Below are 25,876 nucleotides of genomic sequence, written 5' to 3'. Positions count from 1 at the left end.
TTTCTTCATTTACAATGGATGCATTCAATACTATGAATTTCCCTCTAGGCACTACCTACACTGCATCCCAGGGATTTTAATAAATTGTTTAATCTTCATTCATTTCAAAAATTTTAAATTTCTCTTGAGATTTCTTTGATTCATGTGTCATTTAAATATCCACATAATTTAAGGCTTTTCAGTGTTTTCTTTTCATTTATTTCTAGTTTAATATCATTGTTGTCTGAGAGCAGATACTGCATGATTTATGTGCTTCAAAAATTTTTAATGTATTTTACAACCCAGAATGTATTGTATCTTGCTGAGTTTGAGAAGAATGTGTTTATAGCTATTGCTGGTTGACATATTCTATAGATGTCTCAATTATATCCATTGACATTATTTAATTCAAAAAACTGTCCTCATTGATTTTGTTTCGGCCAGATCTGTTTTGGACAGAGTTGTTGAACTTTCAAGTATGACAGTAGGTTCATCTATTTCTCTTTGAAATTGTATTATTTTTTCCTCAAATTGTTTGTTACTCTATTGGTAGGTACGTGAATGTTAGGAATTCAAACAATGTGCTTTCTAATGGTACTTATGCAAATAATTTTTTGAAATAAATCCCACTTGGTCATGGTATACTATCATTTTTACATACATTTGGATTTAATGTTTTTTATATTCTTTATAATTTCTGTACCTACTATTCATAAGGAATGTTTTCTGAAGTTTTGCTTTCTTTTAATGTCTTGCCCTTTTTAGTGTCATGATACTGATGACTTAAATCTGAATTGAGAAGTATTGCCTTCTCTTCTGTTTTTTTTGGAAGGATGTGTAAAATTGGTAGACTTTTAACCATTCTTTTTTAAAAAAAATACAGAGTTGGTAGTTTTTTTAAAAGAATGGGTAAGTTCACAATTAAAGCCTTCTAGATCTTGATATTTTTCTGTGGGAAAATTTCTAACTACAAATCATTTACTTTAACAGTTACAGGATATTCAGCTTATACATTTCTTCTGCATGATTCAGAAGTTTATATTTTACAAGCATTTTGTCTATTTTATATAAATCACTTATTTTTGGCACAAACTTTTTCATAATATCTCATTATTCTCCTAATATCTCCAGGATCTATAGTGAGGACACTACTCAACCAGTAGTGTGTGCCTTGTCATTTTCCACTGATGGTTCTAACTAGAGATATCTCAATTATATTTATCTTCTAAAAACTGCCTTTGGTCTTTCCTGGGTTTTGCTGTTTTCCATTTTCTGTCTCATAGAGGTCTTCTCTGGTGATCCATTAGATCTAGCATAATATTCAGCCACTACTGCTAAAACATTTTGATATCTAAATACCATCAAATGAACTTTTATCTGCTCCTCAACTGTATTAGAAGATTAGTCTAGCTACCCAATTCCCATGAGTTGAGTACAGTTGGTACAAGATAGTAGCATATTTTACCATGCATCATAGAGGTGATTAAGTGGTTTCTAGATCCCAACACAGTAGTCATAGGACATAGGAACATAACACGCTCCCAAAAAGATGAAACAAAAGCTAAGTCATACCAATGCTACAGGAAAATGTTTAGTTTTCAGTCACTGAGGTTATCATGAATTTAGGAATACAGACCAGTGTTAATGGGATTTCTAAAAAGGAGAATTTTTGGAGGAAAAAAAACATGAAAATTTTTAGGCAGGGTATCAGCAGAGTAAGGAGGATAAGTTCTCCATCATGTTCAACATTGCATTTGAGAGAGCAGAAAATGACAATCTGCAGCAAAGTTTCATCTGTTAGTCCAGGTCAAATGAACCCTATCTCCACTGATTTGTTCTTACTTACCTTTTATGAATCTTACCAAAACTGCATTATAAAATGATTAAACTCAAAAACAGGGTCTTTTTTTCAGTTTTTAAAAATGTTGAAAACCAAGGAAAGACATTTTTGTAGAATTCTATCCATGAACACTTTTTTTTTTCTGCATAAGTTGTTATATGATAGTTAAAATCATGTAACAGATCAACTTAGAATTATCATATCCTGACAAATATCTCCTCTTTATGGACTTGAATAGCTTCTATTTGGCAAAATGCAATTTACCTGATTGTTTTCAATCTGACTCCTTACTACATGAATACTTTAAAGAATCAGGGCAGGTAAGTTATTTGAATTACACTGTCTATTGATAGCAAAGAAATATTCTAAATATCAGTGTTAACTATTAAGCCACATTCCAAAAGCTTCCTCTCAGTAGTGGATTTTTAAGTCCACATTGTATCTACCAAAGCGATACTTTTCACGTTTCATTTTCATTCAGTTTGTGAATTTAATTTATAATCTCTGAATATTATTGCATACTTTATTCATCACAGAAAAACCTTATTTTTTAATCATTATCCTAATTTTTGCTACATTCATCAATCTACCTACTTATCCTTTGATATTATGTCTAAGAAATGGGTTGATGCTTTCCTACATCTATGTGATGTATGGAACAAAATATAAATACATGAAAGTGAAATAAAAGCAATAAAAAATGCTTTCCTTAACTTCATTTTCCTTAATGATACATAAAGAGATATGTATCATTTCTAATTTAAAATTTCTTGAATCATTTGTTGTACAAACCATAAGAAGTTGATCTATATAACTGAGTGGTTATCAAAACCAGGATTCAGTATTTGGTGCAGGTATTATGCTAGTCCATTCCTCATGAAAAATAGTCTTCCACAGTTTCTTATGATCCTTACCATATTATTTTTACAAACATCTTCATTACTTTGAACTCTTTCAGTTCTGTGTTTTCTTTACACTCAAATATTTATTTTTCCATTTACAAATTGGCTGGGTTTACACAGACAAATGTTTTTTAGTAGATCCTAACAAAATTGTACTAGAAGTTTAAATTGTTGAAAACTGTTGAACTTATCCATTTTATTCTCCATATTATTAAGTAACTCTTCTTATTCTACTACAGGTACTTTATACCAAGCATTTCTATGATGTACTTATTCAATTGCTTTATCTAAATTCCCAATTTAAGCACCTGTTAGGAAGATCATTAATTTTATTAATTACTGCATTTTTCTTGATCGGTGTCTATGTATTATTTTTCTCCTCTTTTACTAATCATTACTACTAGTAATCTTTCACTAATGATTATATAATTCATTACTCCTTAATTGGAGTAATGGAAGATAAATCTCCCTGAGTTTAAATTTTTATGATCTATTTTTTTTACTCTGTGGTTTTCAAAATGATTTTGTCCTAACTGAGCAATCTTTTGCTCCTATGCATAATGCTAATAGTAATCATTGTATCTTATCACATTTCCAGAATAACATATAAAATACCCACCAGGCATGCAATCCAGCAATTAATCAACAAAATAGAAATTTTGTTTTTATATCATATTTGTTGTTCAGCTTTCCTCAAAGAAAAGAATGTTGAAAGAATTTCAAGGTGAATATTTCAGCCTTTCTGGTGGAGGTTCCCTTAAGAAACAAGTTGTACCTCTATTTAAAGAGTTGTGTTACTTTTTCAAGACCATATTTTAAAAATACAGCACTATTAAGCTAACTGGGAATTCAGAATTCAGAGGCCAGTGATAGTGGTTCCATTAGACTTAATGAGATGATAATATCAGAGACTGACTGAAATAAAGAGAAACCAGGTGATGCAACTTTAACCTGCCTGCAAGTGGGAAGTGGTGAGAATGGGGAAGTCTTACATTAGAAGAGCTCAACCCTTACAAGGAGTTGCAGAAATCCTCTATGGTAAATAACTAGTAGATGACAGACATTTGAAAGTATATAAATAAAGCATTTCAGAAAAAATGACAAAAAGGTGGTTTAACTCAGGCAGTTTAAGCAAACCAATTCTGGACGACACATTGCTACATTTATCAATCTTCCTATTTATAATTTGATACTCTATGAAATTTGAAGTCTATGAAATGGGTTGATGCTTTCCTACATCTATATGATGTATGGAACAAAACATAAATATAGGAAAGTGAAGTAAAAGCAATAAAAATGCTTTCCTTAACCTCATCTTCCTTAATGACACATAAAGGGATATGTATGATTTCTAATTTAAAACTTCTTGAATCATCTGTTCTACAAACCATAAGAAGTTGATATATATAAACCTTTTTGTCATTTTTTCTGAAATGCTTTATTTATATACTTTCAAATACCTGTTATTTACTAGTTATTTACCATAGATAGCAGAATACAAACTAAAGAGAATATTGGAAGAGCCTTAACTTTTGGTTTTATTATATTGCCTCATTATATTATATGTATTTTTTTCATTTTCTATGCTCTTTAAATTTCTTAAAGTTAGATAATGCTATGGGATAACTTGATCAATTTTCTTAAAATGGAAACTGTATGCATATAAATGATTAAGGGACAATATAATAGATTGTTTAAATAACCACTATTCCTGAAATTGTATTTATGACTCCCATGTCTTTTTAAGATCTAGTTTATTAACAAGTTATACAAAAACATAAAAAACTGCCCAGTCCATTACAGGTTATATAGATTTTTTTCCTGGATGTGTTTTATTATGCTCTTATAGATGGTATTTTCAAAATACGTTTTCTTCAAATCAAGGTCAAAAGTTAAAAAGGAAATGAAATTGCCTAATTCATAAACTTTTCTGGAAAAGAAATCATGTACCATGATGTGTTTCTGTGAAAAAATTCTTTTTTATATTTAATATTTTTAAATTCTGGTCATGACAAAGAAGTTGAGTCCCTGAAATTCCAGATTATTACTGGGAATTCAAAAATCCTAAAGAAAAGGTTCAGTTTATTCTAATATTTTGGTGTCACTGGTAGAAAGTATAGCTATAAATGTATATATGTAGGTAGAAATATAGCTCTAAATGTATATATATATATATATATGAGTGACAAACGGAAAGAATAAATACATTGAGTTAGCCTTGTCCTCCTCATTTATCAGTCATTTATAAGCAGTTTCCAGATAGCTTCAGAAGTATCCCAAGTTTTCAAAGGGAGCTTTTTGAGAATGGAAACACCTAACAAGCATGGTATTTCATTGTTATTTTTTTAAATAAGGTAATGAGAAAAACCATTTTTCATCTACAATTGAAATACTTCTAAATGTTAACAATGCAGTAATAGAAAACAACCAGATCCTTTGGATGTATTTTAACACAATGACCTTTTCTTTTTAATAGACAAACACTCTCTAAGTTGAGCATTAACACTACTAACGGTTAACTCTACCACAATTTTCTTTTTATTCATTCAGTAGAGTACACACAAAAATTGGTAGTATTTCAAAAACATAAATGAATATTATTTTATGTAGATTGTAATTAAGTGCAAGTAAACAATGATAATAACCTTTACATGGCATGCTACATTCAATATATTTTAATTAAATATATTTATATTCTTGACTAACTAGAATTCAAATATAAAAGAGAAAGGCTGAAGAACTTGGCTCAGTTTTTCCAGGTATCAACAGGAAAAGAAGTGAAGTGAAAATAATCTATACTGAAGACTATAAAGAAAATAAAATTCTTTGAAACCAAGCTTTTTGAAAATACAGCTTGAAATGAGATAGAGATAAATAACAAAGCAAAGAAACCACAATAAATGAGGAAACTGTGTATTGGAAGCTACTATTGGATACACTGGTATTGCCAGGGTCCCTTTGTTTGTTTCTTTACATGTGATGCAATAGGATATTCATTTGTTTGGGAGAGAAACAACCCTGTGTATCATATTAATGAAGGCTTGTTTCACCTGTTGGTTCCGTAAGGTGTAGATGAAAGGGTTCAAAAGTGGTGCAACAGAGGTATTGAGAACTGCAATTCTCTTGGAAAAAGATACTTTTTGTTTCACTGAAGGTTTAACATATATGAAGATGCAGCTGCCATAAGAAAGGGAAATCACAATCATGTGAGAAGAACATGTTAAAAAAGCTTTTTTCCTCTGATTGGCTGAAGGGAGTTTTAGAATTGTTAATGCAATATACATATATGATATTATCACCATTGCCAAGGTGACCACGAGTGTCATCACAGCAGAAATGAATCCCATTATCTCGATGAGCTTTGTGTCTGAGCAGGAGATCTGCATGAGGGAAGTTGAGTCACAGTAGAAATGATCAACAATGTTGGAGTCACAGAAATCAAGGTTTAGGCCCAAGAGGAGAGGTATAAAGATGGTAAAGAACCCAGCAAGCCAACAACAGAAGAGAAGCTGTGTGCAGATTTTAGTGCTCATGATGGCTGTGTAATGCAGGGGCTTACAGATGGCAACATAGCGGTCATAGGACATGGCTGCCAGCAGATAAAATTCAGATGCTCCGAGAAGGAAGACAAAAAACACTTGAGCTGCACAACTGTTATAGGAAATGGTTTTGTTCCCAGTTGCCATCATCACCAGCAATTTAGGGATGCATGTAGTTGTGAAGGAAATTTCTAAGATGGAAAAATTCCGAAGGAAGAAGTACATGGAGGTCTTGAGGTGAGTATCCAGCAGGGTGAGTGTGATGATGATCAGATTGCCGGTGATGCTGAGCAGGTAGGTGAGCAGCAGGAAGGTAAACACCACCACCTTCAGTTGAGGATCATCAGTCAGACCTACTAGGATGAACACTGTCACTCTTGTGTGGTTCCCCATTACTGCCATCTACTTGTCCAGGTTTAAATGAAAAAGAAGAAAAAGAAGAAGAAAACGATTATTCCAACGGGAATGTTACATGATAATAGTCGTTAAGATGATGTTTCAGCTAGAGCAACACAAGGCTCATTCATGTTCCAATGATGGTCATGGCAGGAAGAACAGTAGTTTGCCTTTCCAGGGTATCTATACAGAGAGTTCAATCTTTAGTTTGCAACATGGAATAACCTATATCGTGGCAGTAAATTTTCAGCATTTTTATTTGAATAAATTATAGGGAAGTTAAAGGGATTTCTAAAACATAGAATGAAATTTTCTTCTCTCTTGGATTTATGTAAGAGTTTGGGATAGAGCTATTTCTGTTTAATATAAGAAATTTGCATACTAGGAGAAAATCTATACCTGTTATTACAAGTATTTCAGCCCATGTTTGCATTCACCTCACCCACCCAACCAACCACACACATACACACACATTTCACTTATCTCTGTTATGATCACTAACTACCCTACCTACCTTGTACCCTGAGTATATCAGTAAGCACAATGGTAATTTCAGTTTTCTAATGCATGTTGTGAAGATGAGAATATACCAGTTAAAATGAAGTGAAAAATGAGAGGAAGGATATAGAAGCAGATAGAAATATAAAACTATGTGTTCAGGACATTGTATGAGGTGTGAGAGGTAAAAGAAGAGTAAGATAAAATCAAAACTTATGGAAACCTAAAGAAGTAAGAAGGGTTTTTTAGAGATAGAAGAGTGAGTCTGATAAAAACTTCAAAAGAATATTAAAAATATATTAATGAGTGAGTAAAATTTTGAAAAATTAAAAATATGTAAATTAGTAAGTAAATCTCTAACTTAGTAAGTTAAAAATTTGTAAGTAAATATTTATAAGAAGAAAATATTTACCAATGATATTTCTCTCCACCTATTTCTTTTCTTTGTGTTCATTTTATTTTGTTCTTTGTATTAAGCATGGCCTAAAAGAGATGAAGAATGAGTGTTTGGTAACTATTAAACACATAATATCAGAATAGTGTTGACACAAATTTTTGGGGTGACACAATCTTTTCCCTATGATAGGATATTCAGATGTTTGGCCAACACATACTTAAAATGTTCATTATAGAATACTGTTCTCAATGCCAGGTACCTACTGAGACAGTTGTGTTGTTGAGGTTTGCACAGCTAGTGAATTGAAGTTCAGGATTAGTTTGAAAGAGTGTGTTTTCCAAGTTGTCCTTTCAAGAGTATATTTTGTGTAAATAATTGTAGGGCAGATTTTAGTGTGTTTCTTTAAAAAAAGGATTAATAATATCTCTAAAAAAAATTGTATTCCTTGGTATCTTCATCATCAAACACAGAAAAAGATTAAAGTTTAGTGATGGACCCTAGATAACACAATGTTTTCTGTCTTGACAATATCAAGGTAATTGTTTCCAACCTCTAAATCATGCAGTAATTTAGAAAAGGCACATACCTAAATTAAAATAAACATATAAGGTAAAGCAAAAGTTTTTACCTATAACATCTAGAGGAGTTTATAGAAAGATACTAATGTACAAAAAATGAGACCTTCTCTCAAAGTTATGTTAATCGTGTACACAGTTTGGGTGAAAAGAAATGACTGTCATTTTTCCCTTTACGTTCACACTCCTTTTACATTCACATATCTGTGAAGCAATTATTATACATCTTCCCTCATTTACACAAATCACACCCATGGCGATACTGCAGGAATGCAGATATCTAAGGCACTTAATTAGAATTGTTCTATGTCAAACACACCAACTACTACCAAAACACACTGTAAAAAATTAACAAAAGTCACATAAGCAAAGCATTAGGAGGCAGGCCTGTCCATACGATACATTTAGTTGTGTTGCATATTGGGACTATCAGATAAATTAAAAAGAACCGTTTTTCAATACTAAATTACATTGTATTCCATTTGTCTTCTTTCACCATTTTCCCTAAATTAAAATTTAAAGGTTAGAGAAAATAACATTAATGAGGTAAAGATAAAAGGAGAAAAACAATGGGGTAAAACATATCTGACAGGAAATATGGACTTTAAATTTTAAATATACCAATTCTTTTCATCTTCTTGAGTCCTAAAGCAGTCTGCCAAAAACACTTAAAAGCTCAAACACCATTTTTAAGAAGATGTACTATGCACTGATATCTTTTTTCAGACAAAATTTAACTTCTGCTTCCACATTTAGCTACTTCATCATCCTGCCATACAGAACGCACTGGCATTCCACTCCTCTCTGGTGGAACTCACGCTAACCACCCTCTGTGACTGTTTTTCTTGTTATAAGTGGCAGCTTTGTAAAGGTTTTGTTGTTGATTTTTTTCAGATTTTAGACTAGTGTATTAAATTTCCCCATCACTACGGTTCACTTAGTCATGTTTTAAATAGTTTTCTAAGTATTATTCACAGTGCCGTATAAATTAACCAACACTAATCCCATGGAGTAATTGTGCTATCTGTGCTCTGAAGGAAAACATCTAAAGACTATGAAGAATTCTCAGCAAGATATGAGATGCAAGAACACCATTCCCATAGGATCAAAAGTTTATATGTGTACCAGGGCTCTCCCCAGGCACTAAATATTTTTTAAAATAACCACTGACAAAGAAAACACTAATTTAAACTCTCTCCAGAGAATTCAATATAGATTTCCTTAATATATGCTTACCTTCCCACACACTGATGTTTTGCAATCCCATGTTTAGAAATAAGGCTTTGGAAGCAAAATAAAAATATTTTAATTCATAATAAAGAGTAGCAAAATAAATTGGAGAATTTATCCTGTCATTGAAAAAATTGTACCTCTGGCTAAATGCATCATGATTAATTCTCCAGATACACCTAGCATCTCTGGTCCTGTATGCCATTCCATTCCTATTCTGAAAGCTGTTTTTCCTCCAAATAGTATTTGTGATATTAGCTAGTGGATCTTAAAGATTTCATAATTCCAAAGCATTCTCCACTTCTATATTAAGAGACTATTTACCTACATCTATAGTTGCCTTCCTTGCAACTTATTGTAGCCATGTTACTAAGTTCTGTTCAAAAATGTAAACAGAGATAACATGCAGCTTCCAGGAATTATTACTTGATTGGTCAGGCTTGCTCTCCTTTCCTTCTTTACCCTCGCATTCTTGCAATGAAGACAGGTGACAAGCCCCTGGGAGCCATGAGTATGAGCAATCACCCTACGGATGGGGAATCAATAAGAAAAAACACACCCAGGTTCTGGACCCATTTCAGGCCACACCAGTTCATAAACACGACGACTTCATGGAAGAGTTTCAACATAACAAACTGACCATTTAAATAAGATAAAAATATTTTTTGTTGTTGTTAAACCTTTGGGATATTTGTTTTATTCATATCCTACCAAATCTTTGTTATTATCAAAACCTGATTCCTAGGACTTATATTTCATATTTGTTTAATTTCTTTACTGTGTCACACAGTAAAGAACATATGTTCATATATATTTTGTAAAATAATTCTGAATATTTCTAACTAATTTTACAGCTCAAGAACTCCTGTTCTCTACTTCCAAATATTGGGTAGTTTCTTGAGAACATCAGTACTAATCATTTAAAATAATTTATCCTGGCACACAGGTAGAAGCAGACAACCTTGACCAAAACATGTGAAATGATGTGAGATGATGAATTAATTGTGCATATTGTTAGGGTATAAGATGTCAGTGGCTCTATCTACTAAAGGCCTAGGCACTTACCCATGCTCTTCCACTTTGGCAAATCATAGCTTCAAGCTTTTGTCTACAGAGACTAGAAGACTGCAGGAGTTTCCTCTTAGATTCTAAAATTCTTCATCAGTGTGGATAAAATCGCAATTATTTCCAGAATCCCTCGCCTGGCTTTAGCACATCTCCATATCAACAGGCATTTCCAAGGGGTGGAGAGTAGTTCATCTCCCTATCAATGTGTAATTACCTGGGCGAGGAAGGGCTTGTCTGGACTTGAGAGGTTGAGGGGAGTATTCGCTCACTTTTGCCACAAGAGGAGAGAGAGAGAGAGAGACACCGGATGGCTGTTTATAAGCAATAAATGGGTTTTAAACTTTATTTCTTCCTTTGACTGACTGATTTCGGTTTCAGCTAGGTATTTTGCCGCGGGATTTCCCCTCCCCAGACAGAGGTTAGGAGACTGCAGGAGTTTCCTCTTCGATTCTCAGCTTCTCCATCAGTCAGATGTTACTCTGTACTGGTGGCCTCAGTCTTCCATTGCTTGCCACTAAGGATTTATCAAACAAGTTTACGGAAGTAATATTGCAAAATGCCAGGCTCTTGAGTCATTAATTCCCTTTTATAGAGGTTTTTATTGTCTGTAAGAAAGGTCTTGTTTGCACTGACAGATGCATTTATAGAATTCAGATTGTTTCTCCCCAGCCCCATGTGAGAGGGGAAAGCAGCGGCCCACCATTTCCTGCTGGGACATGTTCTACATACTGCATACAAAAGAGCAAGAGGCTCTAAGAGAAAGTTACAGAATAGGGGGCATCCACTTAGTCAGTACCCTGCTCTCCTAGGCCCTGGCCTCTCAAGTCCTCACTGATTTTTTTGCACTAATGACACAAGCAGTTTGTGTTGATGTTTTAGAGGGCAGCTTGTTTTTCAACTCTTTTATCTGGGAAAAATCTACACAGGAACTGTACATATATTGTATTATCAGTATACTATTGTCAAGATAAAAGATATACTGAAAAAGAAGCATTGGTACATTACTATTAACTAGAGACCTAAATTTATTTCTCTTTCAATAGTGTTCTCACTAATTTCCTTTTTTTATTACAATCCAGGGTACTACACAGCATTTACTCATGCAGTATCCTTATTGTCATCTGGACTTTGATTGCTTTTCAGTCCTTTCTTGTTCATTTACTTGTCAGTTTGGAGGAGATTTGTTGTAACTCTGGTGGGAAAATATTTTACAAGCCTGGGGAAAATTACCTTTGAAACTGAAATCAGTCAAGGGGAGAAATAAAGTGGGATACACCCATTTATTGCTTACAGTCAGTCATCCACTTCTGCTCACCAGTACCTCTCATGACCCGGCACAAAAAAGGGATGCCGATGTTACCATCCAGCTACGTCAGAGGCAGGCTTTCCTTCAAGTCAATGTTCCTGGGCCAGTGTGTCTGCTTCATCATTCCCTGGGGATGACAAAGGCAAATGGCCAGTCACATGACATATGGTAACTGTCTCAGTTTGACCAGAGGCCCATAGGTCTTGCCACACTCTTGCCCCCAAGGGGGCCAGTGACCAACCATCCAGTTGGCATGGTACCGTGTTGGTAACCACAGGGTTAAGCCCTGATAGACGTCCCAGCTGTCAGTGCAGACAACTATAGGGGAGGGCTCCTGGGTGATCATGAGCCATACTGACCACAGCTCAGCCCCTTGACTGCTCTTCTTTCTTCATCTTTCGTCCATATTGTCTCAGTCTTAGGATGGAAAGACATAGCTCTAAACTTTGGGGGCTGCCCATGACTGGAGCCATCTGTGTACCAAGCATCTTCAGGTATGTGGCTTTTCCCTCCTAATAAGGAGTCTCAGCTACCAATGGCTCAAAAGCAAGTTCCTCCTGTTTTCCACTAGTATACGTCACTGGCCCCAATAAGTGTTGGAGTTGTCCATTTAAGGTGCCATTGGAGAGGGCACTATACTGCTGTAAGTATGCACCCCATTTGGCCAGTGCAGGTATCTGTGCCATGCCACTCCATGGCCCTTGGGCCCAGGCTCACACCGACCCCACAATGGGACAGGTGGTTACTACCTTGGTCAGAGCCTTTTGTGTGGAGAGGCTGGTGCCCCTGGAGGTGGTCTCGGCAGCCGTCCTGCCCTCAGCTCCTCCCCCTCATCCTCCTCTGACATCTCCTCTACCACATGGAGGACTTAGGGCCCTGCTCCTTCCCCTCCCCCATTGCTTCCTGTAACACAAATCATCTTGCCGCCTCCTTCCTCACTCTAACACATCTTCCAGGAGCATGACCTGTTCTCAGTAACTGTCTTTCTTTCTTAAGGGCATCCCATAGGTAATCGCCCAGCATACCCAGGTGAGGCCAGAGTGTGCCTCTCTCCTCAGTAAGGCTTTCTACTATCTCAAGAAACAAATATCCCACAATCCCAGCTTCTACATGGCCACTCAGGGCCTCTAAGCAGTCTTCTACGTCACGGAGGGTTCATTCCATAGCTTCCAGTGTTTTCACCCTTCCCCAGTTCTGGGGAAGAGACCACACACCTAGGATGTGCTTTACCATAGACCAATTTCCCACTGGGGATTCCCCAGGAGGAAGCCCCATGGATAGGGTGTTCCCAGGTGAAGCTGCACCCTCCAACGCTGCCAGAGGTAAGGGTGAGTCATCACCCCCACTGCAGAAGCCACTGGGGCTTCACCACCATCCACTTGGGCATTTCTGATACCTCCCTATGTTCTCTAGGGGAAGCCCACCCAAGCATCTCACATATGAAGACAAATTTTGGGTTCAGAGATCCTGTCGGCTATCACCAGTTGTAACTCTTGGGGGAAAATATTTTTCCAGCTGGGAGCAAATTATCTTTGAAACCAAAATCAGTCAAATGGAGAAATAAAGTGGGAGAAACCCATGTACTGCTTACAAGCAGTTGTCCACTTCTGCTTGCCCATATCTCTCACGACCAAGCTACCAAAAGGGACCCCACCCAACCTCTTGGGTCCAGATATGCCCTCACTTCCCATTGTAATCACCTATCTCTGTCTGGATGGACTACTTCTCTCCACCCCTTGGAAACACCTCTTGATATGTAGATGCACTAAGGCCAAAAGAGATTCTGGAAATATCACAATTTTACCCACACTTGTCAAGCAATTTTAAAAGTGTTCCTCAATTTGGATTTCTCTCTTTTTTTATTAAGTAATAGATTAGTGTTCTGTATTTAGGTAAAGAATATAAGAATGACTAAATGCTTATCATCCCATCATATCAGAGGGTAAATGACATCACCATGACTTATCACTGTTAATATTTTTCTTGACAACTTGTTTAAGGTATAGTTTTCCAGTTTAAAAAAAAAATGCTATTTTTCTCCTGTCTATAATATTTTCTTGGCAACTAATCACTAAATAGCCCACATCAAAGGAGGGGAGAAGGATTAATAAGCTTCTCTTCCTGGAAGGAATAACTGTCTGTCTGTCTATTTATCTACCTACCTGTATTTGGATTCTTCCATAAGGAAGATTAGTTCCTTCTCCCACACTTATTTGATTACTGTTCATTCATGTCAAATTTCTGCAATTTTCCTGTAGACTTCTTCCTTAATAGATTATTTAAAAGAGTATTTTCTAACTTACAAATATTTGAGTACTTTTGAAACCTTTTGTCATTTTCCCACTGGTTTAGAACATGCATTTCAAAATGATCTATGTCTACCTCTATACCACCTCCCTCGAAGTGTAAGCAAGTTATGATCACGTATTCTTAAAACATCCCTCTCATCTCTTTTGTATTTTTGCCATTAACTTCATTTCACGAAATATTCAAAACATTATTACCATCATTGTTTCAGTCTCTTAAATTGTAGAGCAATGTAAATGATAAAATACATTCTATTTTATCCTCCTTTGCTCCATTTTTGAAACTCTCTATTCTTTGAAGAAACTCAGTTTTTTGACATATCATTTTGATTTTCCTGGAAGGAAATCCTTTAACATCTCTTGTAAGGTAGGTTTGCTAGCAATATATTCCTGCTGTTTTAGTTTATCTAAGAAAATGTTCATTTCACTCTCATTTTTGTATGTACAATTGTAGGTCATCACTCGTCTTTCTGTTTGCAGTGCTTCTGAACAGAAGTCAGGTCTAATTGTTATTCCTGTTATTATGTAGGGAACATGTAGTTTCCCTTGATTGCCTTCAAGTTTCTTTTTGTCTTGGTTTTTCATAAGTTTGTAGATTCATATTCCTAATTATATATATTTTTTCTCTTTGTATTCTCTGAGCTTCTTCAATCTACTCTTTCAAATTTGTCAACAATTCTGAAATGTTTTTAGCCACTTTACATAAACACACATACACACACAGACACGAACACACACACAATTTGGAATCAGAAGTGCTCTATCATTCAGGTAAGTGACTTGACTATAAGGATTATAAAGAAGGGGTTCAGATGGAGTCTTAGAATTTTGGGGATTATCATATCAAGCAATGAGTCACAAGAGAAGCCAGCAAAGAAATAAGAAAGAACAGCCAATACATTCAGAAAAACCCACATAATAATGTGTCATCTAACCAGGGCAAATAAACTATATGAATAAAAGGTAGTGGTCAACTACACTAAATATTACTTAAATTCCTGCCAATGACAATAAAACAACCAATGAATTTGAAAAGGTGGAGTTTGAAAAACCAGAGTAAATGAATTGGTAAATTATAGACCAAACAAAAGAGGGTTCAGGAGAAAATGTGAGATGAAAAAAATATAGAGGTAATAATAGCTAAATGTAGACAAAGCTGATGCTTTCTAAATTCAAATTACAAATAAAGCAAGGAGACACTTATTAGAAATAAAATATTTCAAGTATTTTGGTCACAGTGGGAAGTCTACTTCAGCTTTCAGTAAATAGTATCATAATGAGATATCAAAATGAAGTAAAAAAAATTTTTAATGTATTTGTAAGATAAGGGATTTTATATTATTGTTAAATTGACCAAAATTGGAGCTATGTGTCTTGAGACAAAGCAAGGATGATTGCCTAGATTTCTTCTGAATAATAAATTAGGGTCTCTCAGTCATAGGCTTTTATTTAGGAAGACTTTATCTTTATTTTATCATAGGTAGATATTCATTTGATGAAAGAGCAAAAGAAAGTCTCTGTCCATATTCAGACATAGAAGTATGTATCTGTCAGAATTTATTTTGGAAAAATTAATTCAAAAAGTTAATCTTATGAGCAAATCAATTGGCAAGCTAGAATTACTTATGTGGGATAGGTGCCAATGGGTTACTTGCAAAAGTTGTATTAAGGGTGAAGTTACTCAAAATCGAGTAACTAGGGTTACTTGCAAAAGTTGTATTAAGGGTGAAGTTACTCAGAATCGAGTAACTAACTCTTCCTTGAAAAGATAGACAATGTTCTTAAGCATGGTGATATTGGACTTGGGGACTTAGAGGACTCAGGACAGCTTATCAATTTTGAGACAGGAAGGTATTTGAAAGCACAAGAGTGGCAGTTCAAGGTAAGGATGACTGCAAGCAAGGCAAAGTGATACTATTAATACACTTGTCTTCATTCAGAGCTCTGGATATGTAAAGAAGATCAATGTCCCCTCCTAGACAACTCAGGAAGTGTGAAGAGATTTAATATAAATGTTTAAAAAACTTTAAGGTCTTCAATTGAAAAAATGAAAACTAAGTCTTCCTGACTAAGCTTTCACTAATCATTATAGCTTTGTTTCTCACAAAATGACCTTATCCTTACTGAGCTATCTTTTGTTCTTATATATAATGCTAGTAATAATTATGATATACAATTTTATTTCCAGAATTATATGATTTATATAAAATGCATAGCAGTGCCTCTATTTAGTAGGTGGTCAACAAAGTATCTCCTATCTTATTATCCCATTTGTTGTGTCGCCTGCCTCACTAGAGCAGAAAAGCTGAAAGCATTTCAGGGAAGAACTCCAATATTTCTGTGGAAGTTCTCTCAAGTAATATGCTGTTCCTGTATTTAAAAATTTATTAAAGATCCAATACTTGTTTAAATATCTTTCAAAAAATATTCAATTTAAAAAGCAAAACCAAAAACAAAGAACAGCAGTAGTAAAGTATCTGTGGATTCAGGATTCAGACCAACAGTAGCTGATCTAATAGATACAGTATCAGGTGATTCGTCACAGACAAACTGAAATAAAGAGAAGACGGATGATGTAACTTCAACCTGCCAGCCGGTGGGAAGCAGCAGCAATGGGGATGTCTTAATTTAGAAACACTAGGCCCTTATTAAGAGTTACAGAACGTCCTCTATGATAAATAACTAATAGGTAATTAGCATTTTAGAGTATACAGATAAGTGTTTTTGGAAGAGCTAATGATAAATTAATGGCTTAACTTAAGTAGTATGTTATAAGCAATCTTACCCTAACTGGCACATGAACAAAAGCAAAGTAGTCGGAATACTGAGATAGCCTTATGTAATATAATAATATAATATATATATATTATATAGATAGATAATTTGTTCACTTTAATTCTGTGCTCTTAAAATTTCTAAAAGTTAGACAATACTCATGATCACTATATCTGCTTTCTGAAAACAAATTAGACCAGAATTATCATGAATAAAATGTAATAATCAATTGTTTAGATAACCATTATTCCTGAAATCATGTTTCTGACCCAAATATCTTTTAAAATCCAGGACATCCTACAAATTGTATAGAAACATGTAAAATTGTTCAGCCAATTATATTTTATATGTGGTTTTCTTCCTTTTTATGTTTTATGCTGCTCTTTTAGACAGTATTTTTCAAACAAATTTTCTTCTAAATATCTAGTTTCTATGAAATATACTCGACAGAACAATCAAATTTTTAACAAATATTTTCAAACATAAACAATTACACAGATGGATAATCTCTGTTTACATTTTCTTTTAATTAATTAATAAGTAATTATTAAGTAATTAAAAATTTATTTAAATTTTAATTAACTGATTAAAAGTAACTAAAATAAAAATTACTTAATAATTTGATGACCTTTGAATTGTGTGCTACATAAAATATAGTTAAAATTAATATTTTATACTCTTGAATAAGTAGAAATCGAAGACAAAAGACATTGAAAACTTTAGCTCAATTTCTTTCAGATATACACAGGAAAAGGAACTACTATGACAACAAAAATCTAAAGAAAAATACAGAGGAATTTCATTTTTGTGGAACAAAGATTTTTATGAATAAAGAATTATGAAGAATATTATAGAAATCAAAGGGAAAAAGGAGGAAACTATGTCTTGGAAGGTACTATTGGATACACTGGTATTACTAGGGATTATTTATATTATTTGCATTATTGTATTACTTTTACTATTTGGGATCCTTTTTTCATTTCCTTTATATATAATGCAATAGTACACTCATTTTTTTGAGAGAGAAACAACCCGGTGTGTCATATTCACGGAGGCTTGTTTCACCTTTGTTTCATCAGTTGGTTCCGTAAGGTGCAGATGAAAGGGTTCAGAAGTGGTGCAACAGAGGTACTGAGCACCGCAATCCACTTAGAAAAAGATACTCTTTGTTTCACTGATGGTTTAACATACATGAAGATGCAGCTGCCATAAGAAAGGGAGATCACAATCATGTGAGAAGAACATGTTGAAAAAGCTTTTTCCTCTGATTAGCTGAAGGGATTTTTAGAATTGTTAAATCAATATACATATATGATATTATCACCAATACTAACGTGACCACAAGGGTCACCAAAGCTGAAACGAATCCCATTGTCTAGAACAGCTGCGTGTCTGAGCAGGAGTCTGCAGGAGGGGAGTTGTGTCACAGTAGAAATGATCAACAGTGTGGGAGTCACAGAAATCAAGGTTTAGGCCTAAGAGGAGAGGTGGAAAGATGGTAAAGAACCCGGCAAGCCAAGAACAGGAGACAAGCTGTGTGCAGATTTTAGTGCTCATGATGGCTGTGTAATGCAGGGGCTTACAGACGGCAACATAGCGGTCATAGGACATGGCTGCCAGCAGGTAAAATTCAGATGCTCCGAGAAGGAAGACAAAAAACACTTGAGCTGCACAACTGTTATAGGAAATGGTTTTGTCCCCAGTTGCCATCATCACCAGCAATTTAGGGATGCATGTAGTTGTGAAGGAAATTTCTAAGAAGGAAAAATTCCGAAGGAAGAAGTACATGGGGGTCTTGAGGTGAGTATCCAGCAGGGTGAGTGTGATGATGATCAGATTGCCAGTGATGCTGAGAAGGTAGGTGAGCAGCAGGAAGGTAAACAACACTGCGTTCAGCTGTGGATCATCAGTCAGACCTGCTAGGATGAACACTGTCACTCTTGTGTGGTTCCCCATTACTGTCCTCTATTTGCCCAGGTCTAAATGGAAAAAGAAGAACAAGAAAGTGAGCATCCCAGTGAGAAAGTAACAGTGATAACTAATGGTGAAGGTCATGTTTCAGCTAGAGGAACACAAGGCTCATTCACGTTCTAAAGATGGTCATGCAGGAAGAACAACAATTTTCCTTTCCAGAGTATCTGGACAGAGTTCAATCTTTATTTTGCAATTCTACCAGAGGATTACCTATGTTATGACAGTAAATGTTTATTGCGTTTTGTCAAATAAATTGGAGGGAAGTTAGAGGGACTTCTAAAATATGGAATGAAACTTTTTTCTCTATTTTATGCAAGAGTTTGGGATGGATGTCATTTTCTGTTCACTATGAGGAGCTTGCATACTGGAAGCAAAATGATACCTGTCATTACAAGTATGTCACCCCATGTGTAACATTTAACACACACATACCCTTACACATACAAACCTAGCCACCATCAGTATACAGGACTAGTACACCATTGCCATTTTACTCAACTGACACAACTCAAATAAGTTTCTGTGTCACTTTCATGGCTAATGAGATCAGTGCATGTGGAGCATTGGACATAATTTTATTTTCTGTCTCTATTAGTATTTCTATCCTGCAGTTTCTCTTATCATCCCTCTTTACACATTTTACCCTGATACAAATTCAGCAGGAACAGTTGGTTGTATGTAGCAAGAAAGAGCAGTTTTCCTCTACAGGTTATTAAAAAATGAAAAATAGGAGTAAGGAATATAGGAGCATAAATAAATATATAAATACAGGTTCAGGAAATTGTATGAGGTATGAGAAGTAAAATGAAGAGAAAGATAATGTCCAAGTTTTATGAAAAACTACAGAGGAAAGGGGAGTTTTTTAGATGTAGAATAGTAAGTTTAAGGATAATTTTTAAAAATTAAAAATATGTAACTTAGTAGTAAAGAAATCAGTAAAAACAATAATAAAGAGAAAATGTTACCATGAAATTTCTCCTCATGTAATTCTATTCTTTGTACTTATAATTTTATTCTTTGTCTCAAATACAGACAGAAAGATGGACTATTTTGAGATCAGCCTGGACTAAAAGAGATGAGGAGCTGAGTATTTGGTGAATTTCAAACACAGTAAATCTCAAAATAGTGGTAACACAAATTTTAGGAGGGATATGTTTCCCTATTATAAGGATATTCAAATGTTTGGCTAACACATGGTTAAACAATATCAACATAGATAACTGCTCTCAACACCCTGCTCACATTAAGTGACACGATCACATTGCTCAGGTTTGCACAGCCGGCACATTGGAGATCAGGACTGAATTTGAACGAGTATGTTTTTACAAGTTGTCCTCTTAAAAATGCAAAATTTTCTACATATAATTATAGAACTCATTATAATGTACTTCTTTAAAAAACGATTAATAATGTCTCAAGAAATTTCCTTCCAGTATCTTCATCACCAAACACAGATAATAAAGTTTTGTGATAGAAACTACAGAAGACAACGTTTCCTGTCTTGACAATAACAAGATAATTATTTCCAACCTTAAAACATACATTATTATTTAAAAAGCATACATAAATAAAAACTATATGAGGACAAATCAAAGTTATGAAGAGGAGTTTACAGGAGGATTCTAAAACTAAAAAAATAAGATCTGTGGTCAAAGTCATGTTAATAATGTAGACAGTGTGGGTGAAAAGAAATGGCTGTTATTTTTCCTGAACATTCTCTTTATACTCACATAATTGTGAAGCAGTCTATTATAAAATTTCCTTTATCTACACAAATTACTCCCGTGGCAATATTTTGTAATATAGTTATAGGCCAGATTATAGTGTATTTCTGTATGTATTTACATATACTACATATATATATATATACATATATATATATGTATATATATATATGTATATACACACACACACACAGTGTATAATATGCACAGGACATATTATAGTGTACAAAGTATTGTAGGAATGCATATCCCTAAAACACCTAAATCAGAATTCTAACATATCAAATTATTTCATTGTCTAACTTCAACAATTACATACACCAGCTACCCTCAAAATACACTGTAAAAAAATTAACAAAGTCCCTCCACAGTGGTAAACTGTAGAAGGCAGGCCTGTGAATGCAACCATGTTTAGTTGTGTTGCACATTGTGACTATCAGATAAATGTTAAAAAGGAACAGTTTTTCAATATTAAATTACCATTGTATTCCATTCATCCTCTTTCAGCATTTTCCCTAAATTAAAACTTAAAAGGCTAGAGAAAATAATGTTATAATGCAATGATAAATTAGAAAAAGTGGATAAAACATATCTAACAAGAAATATGGTCTTTACATTTTAGACATACCAATTCTTTTCACTTTTTTGAGTCCTAAAGCAGTCTGCCAAAAACACTTTGAAACTCAAATACCTTTTTTTTAAGAAGATATATACACAGATTCTTTTCAGAGAAAATTGTCCCTGCTTCCGTGTTTAACTCTTTAGCATCATGTTGAACAGAGCATCCTGGTGTTCAGTCCTCTGAATTCCACTCTGACCCACAATCTGTGACTGTCTTTTCCTGTGTATAAGTGGTATCTTTGTAAAGGTTTTAGTCCTTTTTCAGATTTTTAGACTATTATTTTAAATTTCTCCATTACTACCATTTTACTTATTTATGTTTTGAATACCTTTTTAAGTATTATCCATACTGTTACAAATCAACACTTGATCCTATGGAGTGTTAATGTTCTCTGTGCCCTGATGGAAAATATCTAAAGGTGAGGAAGAATTGTCAGGAGAATATGAGATCCAAGAACACAATTCCCAAAGGATCAAAATTTATATTGTATATAGGAGTTTTCCCCAGGCATTAAATATTTTTAAATACACACACACACACACACACACACACACACACACATATATATATATTTTTTAAAGACTACTTTTAACTGTCTCCAGAGAATTCAACATAAATTTCCCTAATAAGTGGTTTCCATTCCCCACACTAACATTTTCAAATCCTACATGCATAAATAAGGATTTGGAAACAGAAAAAGAAAGGATTATTTTGCCTATAATAAAAAGTGACAATATAAGGTGGAGAATTCAGCCTGTCAGAAAAAGCTGCACCATAACTAATTCTCCAGATACACGTAGCATTTCATGTTCTGTATGCCATTCTGTTTCTATTCTGAAAGCTGCCTTTCCTGTCTTTGTAATATTGTCTAGTTTTTTTTCTTTTTTTCATTTTTTGTCTTTGCATTTCAAGGTTTCTCTTTGAAAAGTATTTTCTGACCTACGGGCAGGGGCTCTAGTTTTCTCATGAGCCACGTCCTGCTGACTGATGATGGGCCCGTGAGTGGCGCTCTTTATCTCTTGTAGGATGATTATCTATCTATAATGCTAATGTTATCTAGCATTACTTTTCATTCTTAGAGTTTCCATCTCTCCATTCATATTATCTCTCTGTTCTTGAACAATTCCTACTTTTTCAGTTAGAGCCTTAACACAACAATCATAGTTATTTCAAATTCTGTACCTGATAATGCCAACATGTCTCTCAGGCTTTGATGATTGTTGTTTCCTCTGACAGCTTTTCCGTGCTGTGTCATGCTTGTAATGTTGTTGAAAGGTGGACTTTCTGTGTCACGTGATAAGAATGGAGGTAAATAGGACTTTGGTGTGAAAATCAACTTGTAAACTGAGACTGAAAAGTTTCCTTTTAACAAGACTGCATGAAGACCTTGTGGCTCTGTGACTTACATGAATCTTAATAAAAGTATTTGAAACACAGTAATTATAAATTCCTGCACAATGCCGTGGATATAAATCACACAGTATATGCAATAGGCATATGATTTGTGAACAGTTCTGCTTGCATCTTATGGGAAGAAATTAATTTTACATTTTAATCTTAACATAATATATGCATAAATAAAACACACCCATTAACATGCAGGATCTACTCCATATTTTCTGTTATTCTAACAATAATACTATCAAACACTAAGATAGTATTTACTATGTACAAAGAGCTCCCATAGCTCTTTTCAGATATTGTTTATTTTATTATAATTCAGGTTTTATTATGCTAGTTTATTAAACACACACATACATTATTAAATTGATTTTAAAATCTCACAACCTACTCATGAGTGACATACAACTAGTAGAAGAGCTTTGCAATAGAGTCTTACCAGATGGTCACCAACCATAACATATTAATCTAAAAATATTTGAATTAGGGTTAAAAAATCAAAATGCCATCAGAGGAGGAAATGAATTAAAAGAACTGATATTTCTTACCCTAAACTCTCATTACCCTCAATTAAAACAAACCTCTTGGAATCACAATTAAAAATTAGGCTTAAAAAATCAAAATGCCATCAGAGGAGGAACTGAATTAAAAGAACTGATATTTCTTACCCTAAACTCTCATTACCCTCAATTAAAACAAACCTCTTGGAGTCACAAGTTGAAAATTTGTGATGATTTCTTAATTTTCCTGAAAATTGACAGAGACTGATGGAGGGTGGTTACTGCATAAAGAAAATCTGTGTTTAAGAAAAACATTGGCTAATGATGACATAGAGCAACAGAGACCATTATATATGAGGCATATTCAAAGCCAGTATATCTCTATGCTAGTGGAAATAAAAGATTTTCAAAAATTGAATTTGACACAAACTCATTTTTTCTTCTCTGTTGTTTTAAGGAAATTTAACCCCTTAAAAAACAAATACCCATGTTCAGTTGGTGTTTTACAGTAATGAAAATGTAGCTAGAGATTTTTAAGAGGTTAATATATTGGATTTCAAATACAAACAGGCCTGGATTTGAATTCTTGTGGCCACCTCTCAATAACTCTTTGCCTTATCAAGATATTTAACTTCTGATCCAAATTTGCCCTGTATGAAAAATAAATGTATAATAGGATCTATCACTTAGTTGTTGCCGGGGCATTTGTTAAAAGCAGTGCCTAGATAAATTGTGAATTGTGTTGCCTATTATTATCATCACTCTCTGTTTTTACTATAGTGTCAAGTGAACGTTTGTTGTTTAAATTCTAACAACTAATAGCTGATTAATAAAAAATAAAAGTTGATTCATCCAATGATCAAAGAAGTACAGAATCATATCACCAAATATGAATACTAAGGTAATTTTACTAAATAACCTCATTTAAACCAGCAACTCTTACAAAGGATTTGCACCATGAATTCTTGGCAACTACAAATCTCCACCTTTCAATAAATCTTTTAAAAGGATACTTAAAGCACATGATATGATTGATCATTGCATAACTTAAGCTACAGAATAGGTAATGGTTTATGGCGGATATCTTCATTTACCTTCATAAATTTACCCATCCTGATCTGTGCCCCAGAAGGCTGGCCTTTTTTATTTACTGCATCAACAGACATTCTTGCCCTCTGTCTCAGATTTTATTTGATCAAGAGCAGGCACCAAGAGATCTGAGAGTCAGAGCAGAATAAAGATGAGATGGCTGCCTTCCTCTGCTGAAAAACAGAGATCCTGTTGCGGCTTTTTCTTCTACTTGTGGCATTCTCCTGGTTCCAGTTAGTACTCTTCTTGCTCCTTCAGGTCCCCACAGATAAGGGATTTCCATCATATGAGTTGTGTGACAATTACCTCCAATTTGTAAACATATTTGTAAATCCAAAATGATCTGTAAATCTGAGTCATAATTCTCTCAATTATTCAAGTTTGAGAGTACCATATGTCTCTTCCTGGGACTCTGACTGATACAAGAATTCCACCCATCACAGTGAGGGACAAGGAAAATAAGAGCAAATCTACCCCTTTCAGCTTTGGTTCCTGGATTTGGCTGCCCCTACTTTGGAAATAATCTACACAGTAGGACTCAGGAAGCAGCTAACTTCTGCAAGAACTTCCAAGTAATTGTCCTCTTGACTGCCCCTTTCACATCATTTTTCCTTAGACTGTAGATGATGGCATTCAACATAGCAGTAATGACAGTGCAGGACAATGACACTAGCCTCTTACTCTCTGGTGACAGGTTGGATCTGGGCCATTAGTAGGTCAAACTTGCTGTTCCATGGAGAAGGGATACCACAATGAGGGGTGATAAACAAGCAGAGAATGCCTTCTGTCAGCCAGCAGCAGAGGGCTTCCTCAGGGTGGTTTTGATAATGCAGGTGTAGGAGACCAAAACGAGAGAAAAGGGAAAGATAATAAATAGGAGTGTGGAGGCAAATGCTTATATTTCATTCATGGCTGTATCCTGAGTAACTAGTTTCAACACTGGAGGACCACCACAAAAAAGTAGTTTCATCCACAGAAAGGAAGGGCTTCATCCAATCCGTCTGTAGCATAGACACAGGAACACCAGACACCCTAAAGCCTCGGGCCACCAACACACACAGGGACCATTCATTATGCTGAATAGTGAGTGGAGAGGGTTACAGATGGCCGCAAAGCAATCATAAGCCATTAGAGAGGAGGAAACATTGAGAACTGCCAAAAAAGAAGTACATCTGGGTACCGCAGACTACAAATGAGATGATTTCCCTGGCGACCACTAGATCTACCAGCATCTTTGGCACCATGACCAACGTGAAACAGACTTCAAGGAGTGGTAGGTTTCAGAGAAAGAAGTACACGGGTGTTTGAAGAACAGGATCCACACTGGTGACTGTGACAATAAGGAAGTTGCTCAAAAAAGTGACTGTATAGATAGCCAGGAGCAAAACAAAGGGGGAACCCTGTGTCTCAGGATTATTTTTAAAACCAAGAAAAATAAATTCAGTGACTCTGGTGTGATTTTTCACAAGTCATATCTTTGACTAGCTTCTCACTGAGAATCAGAGTAGATGTGTCAAAGGATATTCTTTAAATGTACATATAATCACAAAAATGCCAACAAAATCCATAAATGTGTCTCTGTTCTACTGTTCTAATATTCTATTTATCTGAAGCAGAATGTTTACAATAGAACAAATCAAGGGAAAGTACATATTTTGCATGAATCCTACTGGTTACTTAACACATCACCTCGAAACAGTTTTTCTCTCTTTAGTGGTCATGGCCTAAAGCTCTTCATCAGAGACGTGCTATTTT

General features: G+C 34.6%; 1 protein-coding gene and 2 pseudogenes across 1 annotated transcript; all 3 read right to left on the bottom strand.

Annotated features, from left to right (window-relative positions):
• Positions 1-5,497: 5,497 nt before the first annotated feature.
• On the bottom strand, positions 5,498-6,653 carry LOC130679026 (olfactory receptor 6C3-like). The gene has a single exon (XM_057486736.1). It carries the CDS (start codon positions 6,651-6,653, stop codon positions 5,715-5,717), a length of 939 nt encoding a protein of 312 aa, XP_057342719.1. The 3' UTR covers positions 5,498-5,714.
• Positions 6,654-17,819: 11,166 nt separating this feature from the next.
• Positions 17,820-18,767, bottom strand: LOC118926489 (olfactory receptor 6C74-like; annotated as a pseudogene).
• A 5,892-nt stretch (positions 18,768-24,659) lies between these two features.
• Positions 24,660-25,389, bottom strand: LOC118926493 (olfactory receptor 10A7-like; annotated as a pseudogene).
• Between the last annotated feature and the right edge of the window lie 487 nt (positions 25,390-25,876).

This window comes from Manis pentadactyla, chromosome 10 (genome assembly GCF_030020395.1).
Source record: "Manis pentadactyla isolate mManPen7 chromosome 10, mManPen7.hap1, whole genome shotgun sequence".
NCBI classification, from domain to species: Eukaryota; Metazoa; Chordata; class Mammalia; order Pholidota; family Manidae; genus Manis; species Manis pentadactyla.
The sequence above is the reverse complement of the archived record's forward strand: the minus strand, read 5'-3'. Positions and strand labels throughout refer to the sequence as shown.

Coding starts and splice junctions, on each gene's coding strand:
- LOC130679026 (XM_057486736.1), bottom strand. CDS start 6,653: ATGGGGAACCACACAAGAGTGACAGTGTTCATCCTAGTAGGTCTGACT.